Source organism: Parus major, chromosome 1 (assembly GCF_001522545.3).
Source record: "Parus major isolate Abel chromosome 1, Parus_major1.1, whole genome shotgun sequence".
Taxonomy (NCBI): Eukaryota; Metazoa; Chordata; class Aves; order Passeriformes; family Paridae; genus Parus; species Parus major.
This window is the reverse complement of record NC_031768.1, coordinates 71,247,346-71,269,000: the sequence shown is the minus strand read 5'-3', so window position 1 is coordinate 71,269,000 and position 21,655 is coordinate 71,247,346. Positions and strand designations below refer to the sequence as shown.

General features: G+C 42.6%; 1 protein-coding gene and 1 long non-coding RNA gene across 4 annotated transcripts; one reads left to right on the top strand and one right to left on the bottom strand.

Moving 5' to 3' along the window:
* Window positions 1-8,234: 8,234 nt before the first annotated feature.
* Window positions 8,235-13,736, bottom strand: LOC107200350 (gap junction beta-2 protein-like). 3 transcript variants are annotated; one of them, XM_015618760.3, is made up of 2 exons: window positions 13,541-13,736; window positions 8,235-11,227 (listed from the first exon to the last, which is right to left on the bottom strand). In XM_015618760.3, the coding sequence occupies exon 2, from the start codon at window positions 11,203-11,205 to the stop codon at window positions 10,528-10,530; it is 678 nt and encodes a 225-aa protein (XP_015474246.1). In that variant the 5' UTR covers window positions 11,206-11,227; window positions 13,541-13,736; the 3' UTR covers window positions 8,235-10,527. The 3 variants fall into 3 exon arrangements, with proteins under 3 accessions (XP_015474246.1, XP_015474434.1, XP_015474341.1); XM_015618948.3 differs by having other exon boundaries at window positions 13,592-13,736; XM_015618855.1 differs by lacking the exon at window positions 13,541-13,736 and adding an exon at window positions 13,443-13,534.
* A 76-nt stretch (window positions 13,737-13,812) lies between these two features.
* On the top strand, window positions 13,813-21,655 carry LOC117244643. The gene is made up of 4 exons (XR_004498114.1): window positions 13,813-14,018; window positions 20,723-20,766; window positions 20,857-20,992; window positions 21,457-21,655. It is a non-coding gene; the product is annotated as an uncharacterized LOC117244643 (long non-coding RNA).

Here is a 21,655-nt window from a genome sequence, read left to right as displayed (position 1 = left end):
CCGGCCACCGAACGCACGGCCCTCCGTCAGGGGTCAGAGATAGCTGAGAAAAAGGGGGAAAAACGCCACCAAAACAACCCAATAGCTTCTTCACCAAAACGAGGGTTTTCTCTCTGAGAGCAGATAAACCTTGCATGTGATGCATGTGTGTCCTGCATGAAGAGCCCCAAAGAGCTGCCAGCCCCTTTTTTCTTTCTCTCAGTCAGACCCCTCCTCAGTCAGGATCAGCTATCAAGCTGTTGTGCACAGAACTTTTGGAAAAAGAAAAACAACCCCCTCCCAAAGTAGAGATCATTTGTCACTGTTCTGAAAGTTATTAATTAAAAGTAGCTCTTGACATTTTCAGATAAGTACTCAAAATAATCACTATCACCTATATTTTGGTTAGGCTTTTGTGTGTTCCATAGTGTTGTCCCAGGGACAGGAAAACAGCCACAAAGTCTGGGCAGCATCTAAAGTGGGAGGTGGTTCTGCCCAAAGCAAGTCTAGGGGAGGTGATTCTCCGCTGCTATTTCGCTCTCATGAGACCCCACTGGGAGTGCTACATCCAATTCAATGGGCCTCCACCACAAGAAGGAAGTGGATCTGTTGGAGTGAGTCCAGAGGAGGGCCATGAAGATGAACAGGGGGCTGAAGCACCTCTGCTATATAGACAGGCTGAGACAGTTAGGGCTGTTCGGCCTGGACAAAAGGGTCCAAGGAGACCATACAGCAGCCTTCCAGTGCCTAACAGGGCCTACAAGAAAGCCAGAGAGGAACTTGTTACAAGGGCAAGTAGTGATTGGACAAGGGGGAGTGGCTCAAAACTGAAAAGGGGTAGGTTTAGATTAGATTTTAGGAAGAAAGTATTTAGTGTGAGGGTGGTGAATCATGAGAACAGATTGCCCAGAGAAGTTGCAGATGCCCCATCCCCAGAAGTGTTTAAGGGCAGGTCGGATGGGGCTTTGAGCAACATGGTCTAGTAGAATGTGTCCCTGCCCTTGGCCAAAGGAGTTGGAACTAGATGATCTTTAAGGTTCCTTCCAACCCAAACCATCCTACTGTTCTATGAAAGAATGACTTAAACAACTCCTCAGCAGTAACATATGAGTTTCTCTTGATAGCTGCTCTACAAAGAGCTGGAAACAACCACACCAGTCATTCCCAAGACTTTATTTAGTAAAAAAATCCAATAAAAATTTTGAGACACTTTGAGGAGCTATGTGTAGTAGAGAACTGTTGAGAATCTGAATCAACCATGCCCATGTTCTTGTATTATTGCACTACTTGATTGGTCCCTGCAAATATTTCAGCTGAAAGCTCTAGAGGGGAAGATCTCTGTTGACCTTAAGCACTAGAGGTGGCACAAAGACAAATGATTGTTCAGAGATGGGTGATATATCTGAAACACAGTGCTGCCATGACTGTAAGTGTATCACAGGGTTGACCCTGAAGCACTGGGGCATGAGAGGCAGTGTTAGGGTACAGGATGGAATCCCATCTACTGCAGCTGCAGTAACTCCTAACATTAAAACTTTCTTCATGCAATGAAGTCTCTCAGCTCATAAGTTTTAATGGCACGAAGCACTGGGTGTTTCTCAGATGGCTTTTTCACTCTCTGGAAGTTTAAAGTGGTATTTCCCACTATCTGTACAAAATGGCCTTGACACCTGCTTTTTTAAGTAAAATAATCTTATTCAGCAGGGCAGTGAGATTCTAGAGCATCCTTTTAGTAGTGCCACAAGTTTTTGTGATAGAATCCTTTACAATTTAAACTAAGAGAGGCTGATGCAGTGCCTGCCTGCCATGGGACTACACCCATCAGCTAAAAATTTCCTTTCCAAGAATTCCCTTCTGGGTTCATACAGGAGGTTTGGTCTGTCAGAAAAACCCTCTGGATCATTTGTAGAAAACAGGACAGGCAAGGATGCAAAATCCATGGAGAAAACTTGAGGGAAACAGTTTCAAAAGTGAAGAACCAATTATGTACTGGTGAAAGCCCAAGCATGAAAGCATGTTGAGGACATATGACTTGTCATATACTAGAACAGGAGGATCTGTAGCCAAACAAGAGGCAAATAGAAAAAATAGGACTTGTCTCTCTGAGGAGTTTATTCAGAAAGAAAATGGGGTCAGATTTAGTTAATGGTATTCAAAAGTGTCTCTTTGTGTGACTTTCTGACAGGATTTCCTTGGAAGAGCCATCCTGCTAGTTTCCTCACTTATCTTTGAAGAAGCACAGTGCTGCTCGTTCTCATTGTATTTAAAAGGGCTGGCAGTTGACATACAACTTAAGGTGACATTTAAATTTTTACATTAAAATGCACACTTACAAATTTTTCAGCCTTTCTTTAATTAACACAGATTCACAGAATGGTTAAGGTTCGAAGGGACCTCTGGAGATGATCCAATCCAACATCCTTGCCAAGGCAGGGTCATCTACAGCAGGTTATACAGGAACGTGTCCAGCTGGGTTTTGAATGTCTCCAGAGAGGGATTAATTATCTTCTTTAGTACTGTCTTTTGTCTTCCATCCGAGCCTTCTCACAGGTGATGACCCCCGTTCCACACGTAGGCAGACATTTAGCAATATATAATTTGGCTGGCACAGAAACAAAGTGAATTCAGGAAGTAGGGAGACAGAGCAGACAGGCAGGTATTTTTAAGATTAGATGAATCAAATTTTCCTGACAAGGTACACGGAAAGAAAATAAAAAATAGACACCAAGCTTTATGAAATGGTAAAAGATCTCATAAATTAAGGAGATATTTCTTGATTGATCTTAGTCTGAACCTGAGATACTTCTCAGCAGATCAGTATTGATCTAAAACAGTACTTTACCCCTTGCTATTTCTAATTTAAACATCTATTTTGAAGTACAGAAGATGATTACTCTTATGTAACTGTGCATCCAAGCACAGTCTGGTGGAAAGACCCCTAAACTCTGGTACATGTCTTCAGTCAAAGTGACACATGGCTCAGCAGTGCTGACAGCAGTTTTCTCCACACAATCAGCCAAAAAAAAGAGCTACAAATGCCTTCAGTTCAGCTCATTATGGCACGGTACGATATGTGAGTTAAGAGAATTGCACTTGACATGCCACTGCCCTACAGAAGATGGCACTAAAGATATTTAAATTCTGTGAAAGGGTACTGCTACACCCGGAGGCACAGCTTGAAGCAAAGAGGATTAAAATCTCTAGCTGTTTTCTACATGGGGGAATCAAAGGACTTCAGAATTAATTAAATAATAAGTAACATGACAATAAAAAGACTTTAGTTTGATCTCACATTATATATTAATTTTTATTAATGTGCCAGTCAGTGATTAGTGTTGTGTTCTGTATGACACTACTGCTAAGCACATCAGAGAAAGCAGTATAAGAACTGTGTCAGGAAGTATTATTATTATTTCTAGTTTTGTAGGATAACACTGTGGTTCTAGTTTGTAGGAATGGAGGCGTAGGAAGACTAAATATCTCGTCCTAGGTTATATGGTTCTGAGAATAGTACTGAGACTCTAGGCTGGTTTTTCACCCACCAGAATCAGCTTCCTCTGGTCTTTTCTGGTTCTTTCCTTTGGAAACGTGGGAAGTCTCCTAATACTACAACTACAACAACAACAAGATAAATCTGGATGTTCTAGGATATGGAACAGTAAGGTGCTTTCCATTCACCTTCATGGAATCAAAAGCTCCTTGTAAGATGTAGCAGAGGGAGAACTACAACTGTACAAGCCAGGCATTTGTTAGGAGGAAGAATCAAAAAGAGAGACACAGGACATGCAGAATCCTAAGAGGAATTATGCCTGCTATCATTCTGTCATTATGTGATTCTATTTTTTTTCTGACACTGCAGACAGAAATAAAAATATTGGTGTTTGAAATACATTGATTCCTGCCACAACAGGAAATCTGGCAGAAATCTGAGCTGAAGAAAACAAATTTGAAATGCAGAGTTAAAATAGTTCGCTGCTGAGTTAGTAAGTTAAATCAACTCACATAGAAGTTGAGGAAAGATTGTGTTGGAGTAAGGAAGAAGATGGCCAGTAGCTGAGGAGCAGGACCAGTGGAGGGGAAGAGGGAGCACGCAAAGGTACAGCAGCAAAGGGACAAAAGGCAGTTAAGATTTTTGCCTTTTTAGTAGCAGTCACTCAGAAAAACACAGCCAGAGGCTGTGGTTTGAAATTGCAGCATGTGTAGCAGTAAATAAACTTCATGTTGCCATTCCCTCCACCCCTTCCACTCACTCCCAGCAGCTCTTCTTGCCTAACACCGTGGCCTACTGGCCCACAGTCTTATCAGTGTGGAAGTTCATATGGCCTCCCTATAATGAAGATCAAGGAATTAATCCATCTGATAAACAATCCAGCAAAGCAAAACATTTCTTTCTTCATCAGCTAAAACAGTGGGCCAGTCCAGTGCTGAGCACTGTGCTGTGCAAACAACTGTGCTGGCTCAGTGCAGGCCCTGGAGTTGGAGGCACCATGTTGAATGAGGTAGGAGAGGGATACAGACAGGATAAGAATGAGCAGGAAGGAATTATATCAGTATTAATGCCCTAAACTAGTATTGCCAGTGGGCAATTCATTGTGCCAAACCACAACCAAGGCTTCTAAACAAGGATGTTCTTTTTCATTGTTCATGTTCAGGATAAGAGCAAACACACTATGTTTTACCAGGAATATACCACGGTGTCATGCATGATGAATTTGTAAAGGCCTCAAATAATTACTGCCTTTCACAGAAAGGACCTTGCTTTAAAACAATAAAAACAGTATTATGTAAGGGAAAATTGCTCCACAAAATTCAAACTGTTGCACGATGTGATGGTCTGCCTTTGGAATGAAAGAAATCGGTAGCACAAAATGGCATGCCATTGGTGGGAAATAATCTCCTGGCTGCAGACCAGGCTTCAGTGAGCTCCACCAATGTTTGCACATATGGTGAAACAGGCAGCATGACTGAACAGTGATCAAAACTGAACAGTGATCTGGGTTTCTGTCTTTCTCCTGTTGGACCGATGCCTGTTTTGTGAGGCATGCAACCAAGGCACAAGGGGCTTTTTACTAACTGTGTTGAGAAGGAAAAAAAAAAAAAATCCATTACAAATTTCACTTATATTAATTGGAATTTTATTTACTCACAGTACCACCTCATATAGTTAGTTATATGGAACATACTATAGCACACCAATGTCTTATTGCAGTTGCTAAAAGCACAAAGGAGCCATGTTGACAGAGATTGTCCTGGACAAACCCTGCACTGGCAAATAGACTTTTGACAACAAGACTGAGAACTTGATTTCGAACATCCCGGTTTTGACAAACGTGCATACCAGTACGATGTTTTTTCAAGTCAGTCAGGTTATTGTGTAATGTTCTGTGGATGATCTTCCACAAATTCCAGCTCTTCTTTACAAAACTGTTCTTTGCTTCAGAACAGGTCTCTATCCAACAGTTTTGCAAGTGCTTCATGTTTCACAATAGAAGCACTTAGACCTTCCTACCTTCTAAAACTGCTATTGTTAAACCATTTCTCCGGGTGATAAAGATCTTATTGAATCCTAAGCTTATCTTCCCATGTACCTGCAGCTCCTCCCAGCTGCATACAGTTTATCCCATTTGGATGCTCTGACAATGAGTCATTAATAACTATTTTACTGCAATACACAAAAGCTTCTATCATGACATAGGCAGAAATTATGCCTGACAAATCCATGTTGTAATGTCTCATTCAGTCTTCTATCAGATAACAATGAGGGAATGATATAGTCAGTTTGCTGCTCTGTCTTTGTGCACGTGTGTGTGTAAAGGAATAGACTGGGTTTTTTTTTCTGTGTTGGACAGATTGTGGAAGCTGTTTATACCGTGTATTAAACACTCAGTCCTTGGAAAGGATGCAAAATGTAGGCCAGGGACATGACAAACTGTAAGCAGGCATTACACTAATGATGCAACAGACAATAGGTTTGAAATCTTTACCACACAATAATTATATTTTTTTTCTGGCACCTGTTGCAATGATCTTAACAAACAGTGCTTGATTAAACTGTTCTGATCCCTGTGAACGTGACGCAGTTGTCACCTTTATCTTTCAATTGGGGAAAGCTCAGGGACAATGAGAGTCAGGGTTGACTCTGTGTACCAGAACTGCCACTTTCAAATCAGATAAAAGAAGTCTTGTGAGGAAGGAAATGTTGATAGTTGGATAGCAAAGAGATAGCAAGTTTTCCAGTCATCACAACAGAAGAGCAGCATTCCTCCTGCTAATGTGTGGATCGCTGAGAGATGAGGGAGGAGTTTTTATATGTTGTCATAAAGATTGAACCTCCACAGAAAATTATCTGCAGAACACTTTTAAACCCCACTTCATTATCCCAACTTACAGTTTTAAGCCTCCTGCTTTCCCAGATGATGTGTCTAAATTGCCATAATTGCCAAGACATCAGAAAATATACATATTGCATAAACAAGTAAAGCTGCCCAGCACAGCTTGTCCACTAAAAAATGCCTTGTGTTTCAGACCAGTTTGTCTGCACCACACACTACAGTATTCCTTATTGTGGGGACAGGCTATGACCAAAATGTGGGTTCTTAGCAGCACACAGAATATATGCTGCTGTTCAAAACATTCATCTACAACCTGCAGTCACTCATGACTCAACTCTACAAGGTCTCTCAGTTCACTGAAAACATAAACTGTACATCATGCTGATACTGTATCACTCCTTTGCCACAAAAACTTATGCAAACATCTGTCAGCCTGGTGGGATCCTTGGAAAGGATGTTTTCAGTAGATGGCTAATTCAAATACAATGGATTTGGCTATTCAAATACATAGAGCAGATAGATGTGAAATTATCTCTGAGTTAGTGGCAATGATTAAACTATCAGAAAAAGGGAGAAGTGAAGTGCAATGATGTGACCAATTCTGACCTTTAAATCTGCAGTAGGATGTGGGACCAACCATAGCAAGAGCAAGAAATGTTCTCAGAGATGGAGAGTCTGAGATGTGACTTGTTTCCTCATCTGGGCCTTCCAAATTAAAGATCAATGCATTTACAAGCCTAGGTTATATGGCCAGAAAACTTGACCAGCCAAGTCAAAGCCGAGCCAGCTTTATAGAAGAGAAATACAATCTGTAAGAGAAAATGGCAATGACAAGCTAGGTTGGTCAGATGGGGACAAAAGTGTAGGTACCTTCTGAACTATGTTGAAAGTCATTACCATTAGTCTTACCTCATTAAGCTTCAAAGAGTTACCATTACTCTTGCCAGTGTCTGCAAACAAGTTCAAATGACTGTGTAGATAATAAGATGGTGAAAAATCAAATGACCCTGTAATTAACTGTCAGGGTAGTGGCTGTCCTGAATATCAGAACAGATGAACAAAAATACAGTGCAATTCTTTGGATATGATTTTGTGGTGAGGTAAACCCCATTAGCCTAATTTTCAGGTGAGGAAGTTATAATTAGAGCTAAAAAAAAATCCAGATTAATTTTCACCAAGTTTAGTTTCTAGCAAGATGCTCTTAGCTGTTCCTTACTGCTACAGTACACTTTTTACATAATAAAGCAGCTTTTAACAGTGTTGCTATTGTGAATTGAACCTCCATAGTACAGGAGTGCACTTCTCTGTATGGACCACATAATTTCTCTTTCAAATTTGTCCTACTAGATATAAAATAATTTAGCACGTTGGCTTATAATAAATGTAAACAACTAAAGGATGTTTTTATTTTTGTCTAAGAAAACCTTTAATAAAGGTACTTCTGTATCCAGAAGTCATAAAACAGAAGATCCATACTTCTGATATCCTTTTAAATCAGTCTCTCTCCCAGAGTAGTTAGGATTTTTATTCTGTCTGCATCCGTGAGTTGCCAATTAAGTTTGCTTCCCCTCATCTCCTTACTCTTCTGACAAACATGATTGTGGGTTTGGTGTCAAGGTTTTGGGTGGAAGTTTAACCTGATTGAGTCAATGGTGATTTTTCCTGGCAATTTCAGTCGAATAATAATTTCGGCCAGTCCCATTCCTACAATTCCCAGTTCTGATATCATATTATTAGACACTTTATACCCTGCCTATGCTGCACACTGGACAATGAGGAATCAGCCTCTTTTACAGTCATGACCTCAGATTTGCTGCTTAAGTTTTTCAACATGCTTTACAATCTTTATTCTGAGGAAAGCCTAGGAGCCAAGTACCAGAAATGCAGACACTACTAGTGCATTTCAGGAAAGAACACACACAATTCAAACACAGCAATATATTTTAATCTGCATGAAATCCATCTGTAGAAGGTCAGCTATACAATGAAGCACATGTAGAAATAAGTGCAATTCCAATGTTCCTGTAACGTATCTGATTTTTTTTTTTCACATACAATGTAGCTATTCAGTCAAATTAAATATATACGCATCTCAGAGCTATCATTGTCTGATGCTGCACTTCTGGATCAAAGCCCTGTCTTGGCTACATCCAAACACTTTCCCCAGTTGTATTTCTTTTTTTCCTGATAATCTGGTTGCCAAGCTACTAGTTGAAGATAACTTCCTAGTGTTAGTGTTAACAGTTTTGGTGTGTCTCATTTCAAGTTCCAGCTGAATTCGAAGGCAGGCAGAGAAAACAAACTCTTTCCCTATGGTTAAGTTTATCACTGCCCTTTTCTAGCTGCAGGGCTGTCTTAGGCAGCATATTTGATTTCAAGTGGAGCACATATGTGACCTTCCACTATGAGTTCAGGAAACCTCAGGGTAACAGGCAGTGTAACCAGTGGAAACACCAACCTGCAGCAGAAGGCTAAAATCCTTACACTAACCCTTGGCTACTGAGTAGAGTATTGGTGCATACATTTTCCATTATGGCACATTAAGTAACATTTTTCATTAGATGCGATAAGTAACACACAGCACATACAATACAGAAAACAGACAGAACAGAAATGCTTTAACTATAATTTCAGGGAGAAAAATAAAATCTTGTTAAAAAAGAAATGCAATACTAGAGCAGAGGGACTAGTTTGCTCTCCCTGTACTTGTACATGGAACAATGCAGGAACTCTATCAAGCACAAACCTGATATGTGCCAAACTGTGTTCTTTGGAGTTGAATTAAGGATGTTTTCATAGTCCAAGTTTCCAGTCCAGCTCATTATGAATGACCTATATTTTTTTCATGGTTCTGAGGATGGTGTTTTTATGGTTTTCTTGCTTCCCTCTTAGATGACAGATTTCCATCTGCAGTCAAGTTGTAACACTGGATGTAGCTCACAAGCAAGGGAAGCCTGTTTATGATCAACTTTCAGTGCACAGTGAAGGGTCATGGCTCTTAATTCATGAAGCTTTGTTTACTCCAATAGTGACAAACTTAAATGTACAGTAAAAGATAAATTCAAATAGAGAAGCTGAGATAACACTCATTCATTTTGGGGAAAAGCCAGTTATTAAAGCTAAGGAGAAACAGCCAATTTTCTGGTTGATTTAATCTCAAAATGTGGAATGTCAGAGAGACTGGGAGTGGTTTGCTCAACTCATTTGAAAGGTACCTCAGATAGGGAGGTTTTATGAAGTAAAGCTGTGCAGGCCACATAGAAAAAAAAGAGCAATGAAAGGAGCACTGGATATCATGCTGCAAGTTGAAGCACTTCCTTTGGATAACCAAAATAATGAAGAAAGGTTTTTTTCTTGGTTTTTATTGGAAAAAGAAAAAGTTTTAAAAGTATATAGCTGAGTGAGGCACAGGTGGTAAAATGTCTCTCCATCAGGTAAAGTCTACTGTACTGAGATTTCTCACATGTTGGGGGAGAACAAGAGAAGGAGGAAGACTGTTGCACTGCCTTCACTCACCCAGAAGTGACAATCTTTTTTCTCATCTGATCTAGAGAATGAAAATGAACTTCATTCCTCCCACTGCTGTAGTCTCTGTGACTGTGGGGAGGCAGCATTGACCTAATGGTGTTCACAGGCTGTTGAGACCTGCCACCCCCAGCCCTTAAGGAAATACTTCTCAGGCAAGAAGATGAGAAGAAAAAAACATGCTAGTGCCCAGAAAAGCTGATATCATGCACTGCCAGAGTACCTGTGGTTCTACACCATTTTTGTGCTCTCCAGATGTGATGTGCACCAAAACAATCCTTTACCCCACTTTTAACCAAAAACCTTTGATATTATTTTGCCTGAGCCAACACAGGGTTTTCGTGATTACTAGATCTCCTCTGGGCACTAGAGCCTTCTCTGGTCCTTTCTACTCCTACTGTTTGAAGAGTTAACTGTTCCAACAATAGGATCCCAGCAGCAGGCATACTTGGAGAAGCTGGTACCAGAAAACTACTCTCTCTAATTTCAGATGCAGGAATACTGAATTAGCTTATGATCTTTAAAACCTGCTTCAGAATCGGCTTCCCAGGGAGGCTATCAGTTTTATAACACAAAAGAACATTAATTTTTTTTATTCTTTTCCTTGAGTGTGAAAATATTGTTTATTGTTTTGTTACACCTAAAAAAGTTTAAGGGAAATGGGGAGCCAGTAAATCCTGAAACTGGGGACTTATTTCAAAACTGTTGTTTTCCTGGATTCTTTCATGCAAATTTTTATCACTAGGTAGCACAACTCAGCCAGATTCAACATCATGCAGATCCCAGACACAGCAAGCATGAAAATAGTAAATGTGGTTTTCTCAGTGGGCCGAGACACAAAACAATCCACGGTGTTGGGGCAGGGCCAAGCTTCGCACTTCACCAGGCGGGGCATCTGGTAACCATCGTACATGTAATAGAAGACGTACATGAAGACGGCTTCAAAGACGATCCTGAAGAAGATGCTGCTGGTGTATGTCCACCACAGGGGGCCCCGAATGTGAATCTTTTCATTTTTTAGCTCTTCAATATCAATTTTCTCACCATTTCTGAACCGCCTTTTCTTCTCATGCCTGGTGTAAGCCACATGCATGGCCACCAGCAGAGCAGGTGTGGAGACAAAGATCAGCTGCAGGGCCCAGAGTCTGATGTGAGAGATGGGGAAAAAGTGATCATAGCAAACATTTCTGCAGCCAGGCTGAAGCGTGTTGCAGACAAAATCTTGTTGTTCATCTCCCCAGACTCTCTCTGCAGCCACAACCAGGATCATGATACGGAAGATGAAGAGGACTGTGAGCCATATCTTCCCGATACTGGTGGAGTGCTTATTTACACCTCCCAAAACAGCCTGCAGAGTTCCCCAGTCCATCTTCTTTTCTGTGTCCTTTTACCTGCAGGATGACACAATACACAGAACAGTGACTTTTCAAACTGTGAAAAAACAGCTCTAGACCTGTGAAAAAGTGAACTTCTTAACAGTCTCTCCAGAGCCATAGGCAAGTCACTTTCATTTATGTCACCCATATGATTATGGATTCAAACAACTTATTAAACTCTCTCCTTCCATCAGTTTATTATGGGACAAGCATACCTCAGTGTATTTCTCAACAAGGCTTTGGGCAGGAACTAAGCACATCTTAATACAGTTCCTATGTACATCCTCTATGCTCTCCTTCCTTTTCTGTGGTTGACTGATCAGCATTTTGCTTTTCAGTGTACTTTCCAAAGCAAAAGAAATTACTATCACTGCATGAGTTAAGCCACATCTAGACAAAGCAGAGACTTCTCCAGCATTTTTACAGGATAGCCATAGAAGGCTGAACTGCTTTCTTTGTCCCAGAAGTAAGTACTACTTGGTCTTCTTCAACAGAAGTCCTTGCTCCACCCAGATACCTCCAGCAGGCCTCTAAGACTTTCTGTTGCAGCTCAGACAAGGCACTTAATCTCAAAAGTACAATGTTTGAATTTGCCAGCACTGGTGAGAAGCCTCAAGCTAGCTCTGTCAGGGCTGCATGCTTATATAGCACAAACCAGCAGGCAAAGGCAGATAGAGCAGAGCCTGCCCTTCCACATTCATTGCTATGTCATCCAAAAAAGGAGGCAAGCAGAGTCATAGAGTTGAGAAGAAAAAGCCCTAAGCTAAAGAGTTTATGTTGATTTTCTAGATGCTATCACACTCCAGCGGAATACAGAAAGTCAAACATCAGAGAAGTTCCATTTCAGCTTTCCTCCTACTCTTAAAAACTAAAATCCACGCTCTTTGCCCTTTAAAAAGTAAGTTTTGTTGAAGTTCAGACTTCACTCTCAGGGCTCAGCTTTCACTGATTGCAGCCATTTGGAAACTATCACTGAAGCGGACAAAACACTTTGAAACCCGAGCTGGGAACCTGCATAGCTGGTCCATCTCAAGGCTAGACTGGGGAAGCCACACAGGCCATGGATAGAGCTCCATCTCCTCTTGGTGCTGGCTGTGCGCTGTGGGGAGAGCATGGTACCTTGCAAAGGAACACTGGCCAAAGTTCACGAAGATATCTCATTCTCACACAAGAGAGAGGGAAAAAAATAACTTTTTACCCTGGTGCAGTCACATCCCAACCAAAGGACAAACGTGCCCCAACACATACCATTGGTACGAGGGCCTAGCTTGTACGGACAAGCCTGGAGGCAAGAGGGAGAGGTCAGATTTACTGTGATGCGGAAAGGTGAAATTGGGTAAGGCAAAAGAGAAAACAACTTTGAGAAGATGGCTGAAATTCCTGAGACTACTCATGTTTTGTCTCTGCTGAAACTGGTACCATTTTAAGCAATCGTTTAACACTGACCTAACCTGCAGACTATGATGAGATAGCTGCATCATTCTGGAAAGAATTTCCTTATGTGTGTCTATTGCATAGTCATTGAAATAAAGCCAATGAAACCTTCACAAGAAGCTAATCAGAACTGAAGGAAAGTCAGGGAAGTGCATATCTGTGCTGAGATGAACAGCCTGGGTTCCAAGTGCCTTCTCACACTGCAGTTCTGAACCAAGGCTACAAGTCTTGGGGAGGGAAAAAAACCTTTTCTCCCCCTTATCTGCCACTACTGAAACACTGGAATCGGCTGCTACGGAGCCAATCTACCCGGACGCCCAACTTGTCAACCGAGATATATTACTGAAAACCACTCCAAATCCCCACTTTGGGGTTAGCAACTGGATCCCAGCCTCTCCCTCCCTCCGCGCCGACCTTTATCCCGCCGAGTTCCCGCGCGGCTGCGAGCCTTCAGCGGAGGGAAGCGGCAGGACCGCCGTCCGCTCCCGTCGGCGGGCACCGCTGGTAATACCGGCCTTGCTCGGAGGTCCGACGGCTCCTCCCGGGACGGGCTGCGCGGTCCGAACGTGGCGGCAGCCGCAGTCACGGCCCCCGGCCCGCTGCCCCGCCGCTCCCAAGCGCGGCTTGCCCGGGGTCGGGGCCGCGGCCTGGCTACCCCAGACCCGCCGGGACCGCCCCGACCCAAACCCCACTCTGGCACACGGCTCACCACCCGCTCAGATGGGCGCACAGCCTAATCCCAACCTCGGTCCTGATTCCACCGGTGCGGTACGCGGGAGCCGCTCCGGACCCTCACCCGGCACGGCTGGGCTGGGCTGGACACGGGGAAGCCGCTCCGGACCCCCACACCGGCACGGCTGGGCAGGACACGGGGAAGCCGCTCCGGACTCTTACCCGGCACGGCTGGGCTGGGCTGGACACGGGGAAGCCGCTCCGGACCCTCACCCGGCACGGCTGGGCTGGACACAGGGAAGCCGCTCCGGACCCCCACACCGGCACGGCTGGGCTGGACACGCGGGATGAGACGGGCGCGCTGCTCCGCTCCCAGGTCCGCTGGCGCCTGTGGAGCGGGCGGCCCCAGCCGCTTCGGCCCCGAGCTTTAAGGTCCCTCCCCATTCACCTGCCGCTGCTTTTAACCCGCCCCCGCCCGCGCCCCGCTCCTCCGGCCCGCTGAGGCGGCAGTGGGAGCCCGGGGCGGGGCTCGCCGCCCGTCCCCGCCGAGGGGCCTGTGGCCAGCGGGGCTGCCGAGGTGAGGAGCAAAGAGCCAAAATAAGGGTTAGGAAGGGCTTGTGTCTGCCCCGGGGCCCCTTCCCGCCGCGAAGGGGTTCCTTTGGGGTTGCAGCGGGAGACCCTGAGGGGAAGGGAGATCGAGGTAAGAGTAGATACTGGGTTTTTTCAGGCGAAACGCCTATCTATTTAAGATAACAGGGTCGTTTTCCCACATTGAGGAATCCAGGTATTCAGAAGGGCCTTGGGACAGAAAAAAGCCAGGTCTTTTCTCCTGGAAATCATTAAAAGAGCTACTGGCCAAACACAGAGGGAAGAGCCAGTAGTTTCTGGCTTTTTGAGGTTTGTTTTCCAAGTGCGATTGAAATGCTACAGCAGTGCCCTGAGGACTCACAGGCTTTCACGAAGCTGTGCGTCTTTGCCAGAGCAAAGACCTATTTTGGAAAGTTTTCTGTTTCCAAGGAATACAGTTGCTGAGGGAACAATTCACTTTAGGTTCAAAAATCCCTGCCCAAAACTATGTACCCTCTTTTGCACACAGGCACATCAAACTCAATAAATGGTTTGTAACCTCTTAACTAAATTTCTCAAGAAAGCGTACACCACAACAGGTCAAACAGGACATTTGCTCAGACTTTGGGTGAAAACCTCATGTGTTTGTGCACGTTTGGTGGACTCAAATGATAAATGATTTCCAACAAAATTCTACTGCCTTGTCTTTCCACCTTCTACAATACGAATAATCCCCTGGAAAATGTTTAGCAAAAATCGGTTACTTGATTTTTATTTCATATTCAGGTAGAAGAGGTAGGACTGTTTAGTACAAACATTCTAATACTTGAAAGATAAATCATCAGCAGCTGTGGTTTAAACATTAGCCTCTCTCTCTCTCTACTGTTCATCTTTCCTCACGCCTTTTCTTGCAGTTAGATCTATGGAACCTGTACATTAGGACCGTAGGAAAATGTGTGTTGGAAGAGATCTGAGTAGGCTTGTAATCCAACCTATTATTCAAAGCTGGATCAGCTCTGGGACCCTTCATTAGTTATACCCCATCCAGGGGGAACCATGGGAAATTGGTTCACTGCAGCAGCTGTAGGACAAGGCCCAAGGCACATGATGTGATGCTGAGCTAGATGTGCAATAAATACTTGTGGGCTGAGTTTACCCGTGCTCGCTGACTTCTGTGGGAGTTGTGTGTTCAGATGACGTTCAAGGTCCCTGTGAATGGCGTGTGTGAGGAAGGGAGGTGGCTCTGGGCCTGGACATGCATCTGCACTTTGCAAAAGGGAAAGCCTATCTCCTAATGGAGGAAAAGCTTTATAAGAGACATCTGGAACAGTTGTTATCTCTCCACTCACCTTCCAGTTTGATTCAATGAACTTGAAAAAGTGAAATGTATCATTTTAAGGTCCAAAATGTATTAAACATTGGTTATATTTACTTGAAGCAGAGGATTTTAAATTTTGTGCTGTTTTTTCAAGCCTGTGTTTGCCACCAAAAAGAGGTTTGGGTTTTTTGGGGTTTTTTTTTTGTTTGTTTACTTTTGGCTTGTTTTTGGGTTTTGTTTTGTTTTGGGGTTTGTTGTTGTTGTTGTTTGTTTGTTTTGGTTTTGTTTTGTTTTGCAGTAGGAGAAGTATCATGCAAATATAAATCAAAAATTTAAGTGCTATGAGGAGCAGCTTGAGATGAGGGGTGTTTAGCCTGAAGAATAGGAGGCTCAGGGGAGACCTTATTGTTCTGTACAACTGCCTGAAAGGAGGTTATAGTGAGGTGGGGCCTCTTCTCCCAGGCAGCCAATAACTGGAGAAGAAAACATAGCCTCAAGCTGCACCAGGGGATATTGAGCTTGGGCATCAGGAAGAATTTATTCATTGAAAGGGTGGCCAGACACTGGAAGAGGCTGCCCAGAGAAGTGGTGGAGTCACCACCCCTGGAAGTGTTCAAGAAACGATGGACATGGCACTTAGTGATATGGTTCAGCTGGCATGGTGATGGTCAAAGGTTGAACTCAATGATTGTGAAGGTCTTTTCCATGAAAAGCTAGTGGAAGCGAGGCCCTATGGGTCTCACTGTTGCCTAAAGGCAGATAAGCCTAAAGGAGGTAAGCCATGGACAGAGTGTGGAGCTCTCTGTGCTGCCTTGTATCATTACTGCACTGCCTTCAGGAGTGTCACAGTTGGGGACCAGCACCTGGTGTTTCTCCCAAGGCAGAAGCACCCAGTTTTGACAGCAAAAAAAAGTCTTAAATGATAATCTGTGTTTCCAAAATTAGATAATATCAAACTATCTATTCCCTAGATAGTGAGGATCACTGGGTGAATGAGTGGCAGGGAGAAGCAGACCAGGTTCTCCTTTATTGGGTAATTTTTTTCATCTCTCCTCAGTTGAATGATATTTCTCTGATCCAGTAGCACCCTCTTTGATTACAAATGATGGCTCAAGGGACACTAGAAAAAAAAAAAGGGACATAAGTCAGTGCTGGGAATTTAAGGACTGGAACTCCTAGTCTTAATCACAGTGTTTCATCTTTATTTATGAGATTATTTACTAATTTATTTACTATATTTATTAAAATATTTAGCAATTGACTTAGTAAACAGAATTAAATTGTGTTTATTCCTGTACAGATGAGGAATCTTTTATTTAGCTGGCATATAAAAATATAGTGTATTATTTAGCTAGCATATAAAACTTAATGTTTGATAAAACTGTGAAATAAATGCATGTCAATTGATTACTTTGAATTATGACAGCCCCTTCTCCTGCAGTGCATTATGATATATTTAAATATGTTTTGTTTACTGACATGATTGACATGACATCTTGTTTATTGACACGATTTTAAGGTAAAAGTGAGAAGAAAGGGATGGATAAACATAAATCCCATCCATTACTGACAAATAAGCAAAGAGGAAAATTATAATTACAGAGTTCAGAAATTTTGTGTCACTAGATACCTCACAAGATAATGCAGTTTGAATTTTTTTTTTTTTTTTTTTTTTAAGAGAGTTGTCATAACATCCTATTGACCAAAAGTAGCTTTAGATATAAAGCCCAAATTTAGGATAAGGCCAGCCTATTTGATAGTGCATGTCATTCATTTAGAAGGTGATAATCACAATCACTGACTGACCTGTAGGGCATTTAGATAATGCTTTTTGAAATATTGGCATAGGTCAAGTTTTTCTTCTGAGCTCTAATAAACCAGAGTCTGAAACTACTAAAACTGTTGACTGAAATTTTAACCTGATTTTTATGTACTTCATTAGACTGAAGAATTGAACAAGAACAAGTCCAACTGCTCCCTCTCAATATTATTCAGAAGGGATAAAAGAGGAGAAAAAAACAAACCCCAGGAAGTTTCTTTTCCATTTTTCCATGGCAGACGGCTGCCCAAACACTGTGGTGCAGACTGGAAGCAGGAGGTTTTTCTTCTTGAAAATTTCTGGTTCCTTTCCAAACCTTCACATCTCTAATTAGACTCTTTTTTGCCTTCTGACTATTTAGCAGTTCAGAGCAGGGAAAAGAAAATTATATCCAGTCCTTCAGTGTGAAACTACCGTTCCAGTGTGTCTCAAAGTTCTTTCTGTCCTGTGGCACATTTATTAGGGGACAACAGGGGACAATATGGTACTGATAATATATACTAAGTCTTGGACCAAGCCCATCTTTATTGTATGCTGCTCAGGAAGCTGTTCTCCTTCAGCTTTCATTTTCAGTTTAATTTACTGGTCAGCATTTCTACAAGGATTGTGTTGGCCCTGATTTACACACTCTGGGCAAATCCCAGGACTTCATCACCAAAGAGTCATTTCCTTTTCAATATAATTACTTTAATGACAATGTGTAGTATGATAAAGGCTGCCCTTGTAATATCCCCGTTTATTAATGATTGCAGCATGTCAAGCATTTGTACTGGCTTGAAAAGCAGTATGGATTTTTTCACCTGCAAGGGCCTTACAGGTGTCTGAGAGAACGATTATGATTGCACTTCTCTTAAATAATGGGCAGATACCTGTCTCCCTCATCTTTTTGATCTCAGGTAGTCCTCATCAATGAGACCTTCCCTTTTTTATTTTCAGTTTACAGATATGCATAAAAAGTCCCAAGAGAAACATACTGGCTACTTTCCTGCTAAGGTAACTTGGTGATCTTAGTGATGCCCCCTACTTGTGGAGATAGAAGGAACAGGAGAGAGTAAAAAAAAACCAAACCAACAACAAAAACCCAAAAATCCCCTCAATCCCAAATGATAGGGGAACCAATGAAAGGGGATGAAAATGGTTCTTAGCACTGCCAGTACATTACCAGCCTGACTCACACCAATCCATATAATTTGCACTTTTTAATGTGAAAATGGGCATGGGCAGCTGTTTTAGTGTAGCCATGCTCTTCCAGGATGGCCCTGGAAAGTGTACCTCTCCTGCCTGCTAGTTAGGATAGACTAACCTATTGTCAGGCACCCATCAAAGCCTCTCCATTTTATAAGCTGACAGCTCTGGATATCCACCATCAGCCTGATTTGAAAGGCAGAGCTTTCTTCATCCTTAGGCAGCCCAGTAATTTCTCCACCACTATTGCTAATTTGAAAGCTGACGGTTTCCATCTCCCCACCCCTTTGGTTTATTACAAGCATTTCATCAGACTGGCTGTAGACTGCCATGTCCTTCTCTGCCCTGGGCAGAGGGGAACAAGCAAGGCTGTCAGCAGCGATGCTCAGTTGCTGTGGTGATGTTTCTCCTGGAGCAGGCGGCTGCAGCAAGTCCCCCACCCCGGTGGCACCTAGCCCAGGCTCTGGATGGACCCGTGGAGGCTTCCAGCTGATTTAATTGGTTCATTGTTCCCTGGTTTGATGTAATAAATTCATTGTTCGCCAGTTCAACTTAATTGAGTCATTGTTACCCGATTTAACTGACTGATTGCTGCCTGACTTGATTTAATTAATTACCGCCTGACTTGCTGAATAAGCAAGCTCCTGCTGCCAGCTGCCAGCACGGCTCATGGCTTCTAATCCGTGCTGTCTACCTCAGTTGCTTGTCCTATAGCAACCTGCACTTCTCCTGGGACCTGTTCTCTGTTCTATTCTAGCCACATCCTCTGTTTCCTTCCTGCTCCCCTTTTCCATTCCTGTAGTTTGTCCCCTACCCAAAGAATTCCTCTCACTCACCCTCTAATTCTTCTTTCCATTGTCCTCTGCTTTTTCCTATCTTTAGCCCTGGGACTATCTCCACTTTTCCTCCTGGAGTTCTCACCACTATGTCTTACAGTAACCTTCCCTGCTTTGATTCCTCTAAAGCTGCACTTGAGTTCCCCTGAAGGCTTTTCATTTAACTTGTTTCATGCATGACAGATTGCCCTTCCTTTAGTGTTTTTTTTGTATCCTATTCTGCCCAGGAATCCTACATAGGCATCAGCACTTGTCCAGTGCTTTCTTCCTTTCCTTCATTACCACTATTTCCTGTACCCATTTTTTTCTTCCTTTAAGGTATCATCTATAAGCACCTCCCTCCTCTTGTTTTTTGTTATCTAGCATCCTCTAGGCTCTTGGCTCTTTTTAAGCTTTTCCCTGCCCCAGATCCATTCACTTGCTTTGAGATGTCTGTGTCCACGGTAAGGATATCTTCCCTGACTGCTCCTTCTCTTTAGCCTGTTGTTTTCACCTAAGATGTTCTGATGGTGGTTCAGGTTTCTTGCTGACTCTCTACTTTCTGGCCCTTACTTCATTCCCCAATCTCCCCTGACCTCTTTCATTTATCTTTCTGTGTTTCACTGTCTCCATTCACCAGAAACATGAGATATAGGTAGATCTTGTCCTCTTTTCCCTGCTGTTCTGCTCCACATTCCATCTGATGTCAGTCTGGGAGTAAACGTGCACTTGTTTACGCAGAGAATTACTCTTCTCCAAAGTCATTGTGTCAAGGTCTAAGTCTGAATTTGTATGAATGATCAACATGAGCCCAGACTTCTCCATGACCAGTTCAGTGCATACAGGTGAGGTCAGCTTTGCCCGTGCTGTCAGTGCAGTATGCACAACATCTTGTGTGAACAGATATCCCTCCTGGCTTTGCATTATCCAGACCTTATTGGCATGACATACTTCCTGTTCATCTGCACTCTCTCTATCCATTTTTCAGTCTCATGTATTGGAAGAAAGTCCAGGAATGAGTGCTTGTCTCTCCAGTGTATGCACCATCATTCAGTTGCCAGCTGACATCTGGCTTCTGTATTCTGGGAACAGATATGGGGTGTGCTTCCACTCCTTCCTCTGTCTCTCTCTTTTTCACTGGTGTGTTAATGTTTTCTTGAAGAGAGAATCTCATTGTCTACAAAGACAACTCTCTCCACCTCAAGTCTTTAAGGAACCTTCACTCACAGAATCACAGAATTGTTTAGGTTGGAAAAGACCTCCAAGGTCATCAAGTCCAACCTTTGACTGAACACCACTTTGTCAACTAAACCATAGCACTCTGTGCTATGTCCTGTTGTTTCTCGAGCACTTCTAGGAATGGTGACTTCACCACCTCCTTGGGCAGCTGTTCTAGTGCCTGACCACCCTTTCAGTGAAGAAACCTACACTGCATGGCTGAGGGTCTTCCAAGTCACTTGCAGTGAGTTAATCTGTCTCCCTTTTTTTCATGCATGTAAAAGCCACTGTATTCCTAGAGCATTTTTGTTCAAACCCTTCTGGGTTTCATATGGCAGATGACATGTAATTTCAAATACCTAAAAGCCTTGGATGATGCTTTAGAAGAGCTCAGTTTTGGGGCTTGTTTTTTTGTTGATGTATTATGGTTTCTTTTATATTTTAAATTCAGTCACATTTCAGTTTATTTCTTTTTCTTACAGTCTCTGAAAGCTGAGTCCAGTTCTCTTAAGTTTCTTCCAGCATGGTAGGCAGAATAATCAGCTTTTTTGTACCCTAGTTAATGCAACTCAGCCATATTTCTGCTGCTCTAACATCCGTTCTCTCCCCTCTATAGGCAATTCCCTTTGAATTCATCTTTGCAGTTCCTCTCCTGTTGTTGGTTTCTGCACATTTGCTAATTCACAGAGGCCTTCAGACTTTGCAGATGATACAGATACTGGCAATCCCTCTCACATTACTGGGATATGAAGGTACAACGCCCAGTCCTGTTCCCATGAAAGCTGGTGCCAAACCTCCCAAAAATGTTATGAGAAAAGGACTGGGCCTCAGAATCTTCATTCTATTCTCTGTGATGGCAATTAAAATAACATTAAAATTAGAAATTGAATTAGCAGGTGCCAGACTCTTCCTGTTATCTTCCATCTCCCGTTTGGTAAGACATTTTGCTGATAGTGATTGCATTCATGGAGCTGATATATACAAAATACGGATGCTCCAGGCTTTTCATAGTGTGGAGCACATGTTAAGAAAAATTGAGGACTGCCCTTCAATGTACAGTCTGCCTTTCCATTTGTAATTGCAAAGCACTCCCATGGCAAAACCAATGCTGCATAGATGGTTAAACACTATATGTGTCCTTTTACCTTTATTTTGTGTGAAGCATTTTGTCTTTTTCTAAAATGTAATGACTCACTGAAGTTGTTCCCTTTTTCAGCCCCACCCTGCACTTCAGATAATTCTGCCCTTTGGGAAAACATTGATATCAAGCACACTTCCTTCAGAAATTAAATTGGATCTGTGTGAGTTGTTTCATCAGAACTTTCAGTTGGTATCATTGCAGTGATATAATTATCGTGGTGTCAGTATGCTCTAATAAATACAAGAGATAAAAGCCCCAAAAGTTTTACAAGATT